Raw genomic sequence first — 7,329 nt, forward strand, 5'->3', positions numbered from 1 at the left:
AAAAAAAAAAAAAAAAAAAGAAGGGAAAGGAATGTGTAGAATTGTGTGATATATTAGAATTTGCCAGAGAGCAAAGATACGTCCTTGGTTTTAACTGGAGTCTAGACTGATGATGGTTTATTGGAACCCTAGCAAAGGAGATACATTCTCCAGTGCTATAATTCTACAAATTGGAAATTCTTTTTTCTGTTAGGTTTTCTGTTCTCCCAAGTACAAAATGTCTCTCAATCCCTATCCTGGATAGTTTTCCATGCACAAATACCTATGATTAATTTGTGAGGGAGGGAAGATACCGGTTTCAAAGTGATGATAAGGAGTTAGGTGAAAGCTGGAGCTGTATGTGTGTTTGAAGAAAGAAGTCCAGGTAAAGAGGATAGCTCTGGGTACCTTTGTTAATCATCTAAGTGTTCTATCATCTTCTGGCTTGTTTTTTCATCTATAAAACATTCAGACTTGATTACTAAGGCCTTTTTCATTTCTTAAACTTTATGTGTGGGCGCTGAGCAAGGAAGAGCTATTAGAGGACATCCTTAAAAGCTAAGTCAGGTTCCATAAGAGCCTGAGAAGGAAGAAAAACCCAGTGCTTATCCTCTTGGAAAGGAGCCACTCTTGATCAGAAGATGACTGATTACATGGCCTATTTGCCTTATCTCAGAGCAGAGACATTGGGATGGTCTGGTACACACATTCTGCAGTACAAACCTCCAGAGCTGTTTCAGCAGAGAGATGCCATGGGAAAGTTGGCTTTTTCTATCATTCACAGTATTCCCCACATTAGTGCTAGTTTGTGTTTGTCCATCTCTGTCTCTCTCAGATTATCTCCTGCTGCATACTACGCCCAGAGGATGATCCAGTATCTCTCAAGGAGAGACAGTATTCGCCAGCGCTCCATGCGCTACCAACAGAATCGGCTTCGTTCTTCCACCTCCTCTTCTTCCTCAGACAACCAGGGTCCATCAGTAGAGGGAACCGACTTGGAATTTGAGGACTTTGAGTAAGTATATTCTCAGTTTGCTTCCTTCTTCTTCCTCCCAGACTGAGAGTGCTTCTGAATTGGTCACTGTTTTTATAGCAGTGAGTATTCTTGCCTCTAACCCCTAAGTTGTTATTTATGTGTAGCAAGCTGGGATGAGGATCAGAGGGCTTCAAGTACCTAGAGCACTCCTATTTCTGGGAGTTATATTGCTGATTCACCAGAGCCTTTGGAAAGAGACCGCCCATTGGGCCACATGCCTGAGTGGAAAGAGAATGGCTGCTGCTCTCCTAGCCACACTTGTATCTCCTTGAGGCATGTATGGTGGAAATGCTTTTCTTAGGCTGTCTTCACCATACAAAGGAAGCATGAGGCTTGGTGGTGCTTCTTTTCACTAGAGTAGAGATGACAATTTAAGTTTCATCATAAGTATTAGATTTCCTTGAATAAACTGATTCCTTGAGATCTGACTCTCTTGCCTCAACTTAGTCTTCCTGTTCCTGACCCCACCTGTCAGATTAAGGTACTGGCTTGAGGAGTGATTCCTTGATGCCACTGTCAGTTGGGGCCCATACTGCATCTCCTCTTCCTCCACTCCCTTCTCTTCTCTTTTTTTTTCTTTCCTTATGCTGTTGAGTGTTGTGAGGTCAAGGCCTAAGAGCAGGATCAGCCCCAAGTTCCAGAGTCCATGCTTTCCAGCCCTACTGCTGAGTTCTGCCTCTCAGATATTCTATTCCTGACCTTCTTGCCATTTATTGTGCTCCCAGCTTGAAGTTGAGTTTTCCTAGCTTATATCAAATTAGACATTTGGCTTTTGTTTTGATTTTGTATTTTATCATTTTTTAACATGCAAAAGAAAAGAAAAAAGAAAAATAAGCATTTCCCTCCTTCTTCCCCAACACCCTCTTGATGGCTTTATTGGAATATGACAGTCTCCTCTGCCCTTCTTGACATGCCTTGGTAGATCTGGGATCTTAAGGGTTCTTACCTATCCCCCAACTATTTTCCTCTTGTCAGCTGCATGGATGGTTCCCCATGAGCTATCTTACAATAGAGCTATAGAGTATATTTGATCTCTTTGTCAGAAAGATCTGAGATAATATGGAATAATAACCTTTGTGCTAGCTTGCCTTCTTGATGCTTATGGTGAACATGAACATTTGAATCGTGGGAAGCAAAAGGAAGAACATACAGTGATCTGAAAAAGATTTTAATGCTCAACAAATACAGGTTTATCATGAAGCAGATGGAGCATGAGTGTGCTGGTCCTGTCAGTAATCACTGAAGAGGAGCCCAGCACCTCTCTGATCCACAGCATGACCTTTTCTCTATCTATCCTCCTGGGTAAGATGGCTGCATATGCAGACAGTGAAAGGAGCCAGATAGATGTACGTTATACTGGAGATGTAGTAGTTTTTCTAGCACAAGGGTCCTTTTAGGGAAGAAGTTTAAACATACATGCCAATGGTGTTGGGATATAATTCACTTGCTTAGCATGTGAGGTGCTGTGTTTGATTCCTCAGCACTGCAAACATATAAACTTATACACACACACATATAGTGGGGAGTGATGGAAGAGGAGTAGAAGGGGAAAGGGACAGAGGGAGGGGGTGAGAGAAAGAGAGAGAGGGAAACACACTTACACTGAGATCACTGCCATTGTAGTACTGCTGAAAAACCTGCGTGACTTTAGTTCGGTTATTCTGTAGTGCTCTAGAACTCTGGACTCTGGCTTGCCTCTCCTTTTTCTATGCATGCTTAGAAGTTGAAAATTGTCTCTTAACCAGTGGTGTGATGTGGGGATCATACCTTTCAGCTGTACTCTGCCTCGTGACTTGTCCTTCACAATGGAGTTCTGGGTTAGTTTAAAATGTTCTGTTCTCATTTTACCTTCCCTTTCTTCTGCTGCCACCTCCTCGCTCTCCCCTTCCTTCCCCCTCGATTTTCCTCTGTCAGACTGCCTTCTATGTGTGTTCCCCCAACCCACCTGTGCTCTCATCATCTCCTTGGGCTTCAGCATGACCTCGTTTTACATTGCCTTCTTTACCTTTTCTTCATCAGCTTACCAGTGTTTTCCTTGGTGTCACTGTTAGCCATGGGCTAGTCTCCCTGATGCCCTATCTATATGTCCCCATCCAGATGGTTGCCTTTTGGGAGAAGATGGTTTTGGTACAAATTATAATCTTGGCTTTTTTTTTTTTTGGTCTTGGTTTTTTTGAGACAGGGTTTCTCTGTGTAGCCCTGGCTGTCCTGGAACTCTGTAGACCAGGCTGGCCTTGTATTCAGAAATCTGCCTGCCTCTGCCTCCCAAATGCTGGGATTAAAGACCTATGCTACCACCATCCACTTCAGGATATTAATTTTTTAAATAATGTTTTAACTTATGTATATGGATGTTTTGCCTGCATGTATATCTGAACCATTGTGGTGCCTAGTGTCCACAGAGATCTGACTAGAGTGTCAGGTTTCCTAGAACTGGAGTTACAGATGGTTGTGAGCTTCCATGTAGGTGGGTACTTAGGACTGAATCTAGGTCCTCTGGAAGAGCAACAAGTGCATTTAACTGCTGAACCATATCTCCAACGCTCAGAAAAGATTTGTGTGGGGGTTGGAAGGGATGTTATATAGTTATAAATTATAGTTATTTTAGTACACAGAAGTAGGTAAGGTTTTTGTGATCTGGAATCTGCCTAAATGGACGCCCATTAAGAGACACTGTTCTATTGGGTTTCTGTATTTTCTGAGCACATCACAATCCTACCTGTAAGACCTCATATCATCCTCTCCACTACCAGCTACTATAGAGTTCATATGCATAGTTATTAACTACTTATATTTATAGTATATATAAGTATATATATAATTTATATATTTATAACCAAAGTATCCACATCATATATATGTAGCAGTTGCTGTTGTATTCATACTTGGCATACAGATGTAGATTATTTGCATATCTTTTTATTTATAAATAATAGATTTAAAATTTTTGTTGAATCCTCATAATGACCAAACAAGAGGGCTAATAAAGCATTCTCATCTATTGTTCTTTGACAGAGGATATCACCATATCAGAGATGTATCAGATTAGAGAACAGGAATAAGTCTATTTATTGTTTTCAGATCTAAAATCTTCAGTAATGTACAGTCATATTTGGGTCCTTTCATATACTTGTTGTGCAGTAGGTCTTTCAGATTTATCTTCAGGGAAGATGCCCTTGGAAATTGATCAGGTGAAATGTTTTATTTTTTTAAATTTTTTTGTAGTCTGAATTGATGATTGTTTTCTAAGCCAGCATTTTCTCCTGCCATTCATCTCTGTCTGTGTTGAAGATTGAAATGGCAGGATCCCAGTGTTTATCAAAATGTACAAATAGGATGTCCAGAAACTTGCTGTCAGCAGGTCTTTTCAGAAGTCCTCAGCCTGCCATCTTTGCATAAAGTTCACAAGCAGGGTAAAGGTGTGTCTGCCTATTGACATTACTGTCTGTCTGTCTTAGAGCTCTGACTGCTTACTTGAATGTAGTTGTCATGTAAGCATAGCAAGGTTCCTATTTTAATTTATAACTGTCCCGTTAGATAAAGGACAGATAGCTTACAAAAAAGCAAGAGAAAGATGCTTTTTTTTCAGTAGTTGCTAAGACTTGCAAGAGAATAGTGTGTGTGTTTATGATAATTCTAGCTAGTCTTTATTTTTAATTAAAATTATTATTAGAGAGGGGCCATGTAGTGGTGGTGCACACCTTTAATCTCACCACTCAGGAAATAGAGGCAGATAGATCTCTGAGTTCAAGGCCAGCCTGATTTACAAAGTGAGTTCCAAGATAGCTAGGGACACATAGAGAAAATCTCTGTTTCAAAAAACCAGAGAGAGAGAGAGAGAGAGAGAGAGAGAGAGAGAGTTCTCTATCACTCTTGTGGGATGTGGTAATCAAACTCACGCCAGGCTTTTGTGGCAAACATTTTTACATGCTGAGCTATCTCACTAACCCTTGATTCTAGCTAGTCTTATACCTTTCTTTCTTTTTTATCTATTATTCTAATTATGATTCTAGAATCATTCCCAGCTCATTTCCCTGGCCTTATTGCCTCTTTTTGTAGCTGCTTTGCCTTCTGAGGCAAAGGATAAATAATCTGATCTGATACTTGCTAATGACAGATAGAACTAGAGATGTTTCAGATTACATTAGCCACGAATAACTTCCTCCACACATACAGCCACTGGTAATTATATCCAGCTTCTTAAAGAATGTTGCTAGCATGGAACAGAATAAACCCTTTCTTTATTCATGGTTTTGACACTGGGCTGTACTTGGAAAATCTCAGTGAGAATCTTAAGTTTTTCAGTTTAAGATAGAGTCTCCATGTTAGCTAAAATTGTTTTCTCTTTCCTTTCCTCCACCCCTTCTCTTTTTCCTCCTTTCTTCCCTCCTTTCTTTTTTGGAGGGGTGGGGAGGGAGCAGTAGTAGGAATTGAACCTAGGGCCTCTTGCCTGCTAGGCAAGCTACCTGATCTTGGTTGGCCCCTTTGTTATTATTTTTAGACAGTCTCACTGTTATAGCCTAGGCTAACTTGTAACTGCTGCAGCCTCCTGATTGCTGAGATTATAGGTGTGTGTACCACCATGCCCAAGTATTTTTTAATAAATGCTTACTAAAGATTTATTTTATTCTTTTATACATATGAGTGTTTAGCCTTCATATATATGTATACCACATGTATGCCTAGTCAGAAGAGAACATTGGACTGGACTTTCAAAAAGTGACTAGCTGTGAATATTAAACTCAGGTCTTTCTTCTACAAGAGCAGCAAGTATTAGTAACCTTTGAGCCAACTTTCTACCCCTATTTTGTTTTCGACACAGGGTCTTGATATTTTTCCAAGGCTGATTTCAAACTTTGGAGTTTGTGTAATGTTCCCACCCAAGCTTATCCAGTAGTTGAGACTATAAGCTGTGCCCCATTTCACCTGCCTGAGATTCTCGTGACATGGATGTCCTTAACAGATTTTTTGTTTGGTATAGCTGAGGAGTGTTCCAAAGGCTATCAACTCTAATATCTGACTGGATATGGCATAGGAAAAGTTGTTGACCTTAGTTTATTTACAATTTACTATTCTTCCTCTGTCCTTTTGATATAACTGAGATTTAGTTCAGCCTTTGGTAAAGGAACTATGTTAAAAACCAGGTAAATATTGCTTCTCATTTGAGGTGATAATCCTGAATGAGACTCCTACATTTACTTCAAATCTTGGCTAGAGATTCCATCAAAAAAGCCACATGTCTTCAGTAGTACTTGTTTGCACTTTCTTTTCTGAGCTAGGAAGTCCCAGGATTTCTGTAGGAGTTCTTGACTTGTCTTTAATAACAAATAGAACTCATAGCCAAGAAGGAGAAGGGCAGATTTTGCCATCTGAAATCTTTAGAGAATGGCTTGTATCATTTTGAAATGGTCTTTATTTCTTCCTTTCACATACAGACTTTAGAAGTGTAAAAGAAACAGCACTATAAAGATGTTGTTCTTGAGAGGAGGTGGTAGTGCACGCCTTTAATCCTAGCACTTGGGAGGCAGAGGCAGACAGATTTCTGAGTTCGAGGCCAGCCTGGTCTACAGAGTGAGTTCCAGGACAACCAGGGCTACACAGAGAAACCCTGTCTCGAAAAAGAGTTGTATGTGCCTTTCAAGATGAGCTTTATCCTGTTAAGATGGTGAGATTTAAAACATTTTAGTTATAGAATAAAATGATCATATTTTTATATAAGTATATGAAAGGGGGCTAGAGAGATGGTTTAGACATTCATAGCTGGCTGGTCTTTGAGGGTCCCTGACTCAGTCCTCAGAACCCACATGGCAGTTCACAGCTGTTTATAACTCCAGTTACAGGCAACACAGTGCCTCTCTGGTCACTGCATGTACGTAGTGCACATACATACATGCAGACAAAACACTCATATATACATTAATAAAACACAAAGTACATATGTGAAAAGAGACTGTGATACTTACAATAAAGTGTTTGATCAGCTTTCAGGAAGGAAGAACTTGGAAAAATTTTGGAAAAATGGGAGACTCCATGATTTGAACTTGATTTTTGAAGACTGAGTAGGACTACTTTTGTTTTGTTTGTTCTTAAATTGTGTGGGCTTGTTAGTATAGTGGGGAAGAGTTGCATCCCACTGCATGGATGTATTGAGTTTTACCTTACCTGACATTGGTTCTGTTTTGTTTACTGTTGTCTCTGCTTATCTCCCTAAAGGGGTATACTGGGATTCTACACCAGTTACCAGTATATCTAGTTTTTTTTTTTTTAACTTGATATCACTTTTTTTATTAGATATTTTCTTTATTTACATGTCA

At 39.8% G+C, this 7,329-nt stretch overlaps 1 protein-coding gene across 7 annotated transcripts in view; it reads left to right on the top strand.

Moving 5' to 3' along the window:
* The window catches only part of Ambra1 (autophagy and beclin 1 regulator 1), a 190,533-nt gene that overhangs the window by 77,116 nt on the left and 106,088 nt on the right, over positions 1-7,329 (top strand). For 6 of the 7 annotated variants that reach the window (XM_031371037.1, XM_031371043.1, XM_031371044.1 and 3 more), the window contains one exon: positions 815-994. The exons of the other annotated variant lie outside the window; for it this stretch is intronic. In XM_031371037.1, the coding sequence (XP_031226897.1) occupies positions 815-994 (180 nt within the window). The remainder of the gene's footprint in view (positions 1-814; positions 995-7,329) is intronic. 7 annotated transcript variants of the gene reach the window in all.

This window comes from Mastomys coucha, unplaced genomic scaffold (genome assembly GCF_008632895.1).
Source record: "Mastomys coucha isolate ucsf_1 unplaced genomic scaffold, UCSF_Mcou_1 pScaffold15, whole genome shotgun sequence".
NCBI classification, from domain to species: Eukaryota; Metazoa; Chordata; class Mammalia; order Rodentia; family Muridae; genus Mastomys; species Mastomys coucha.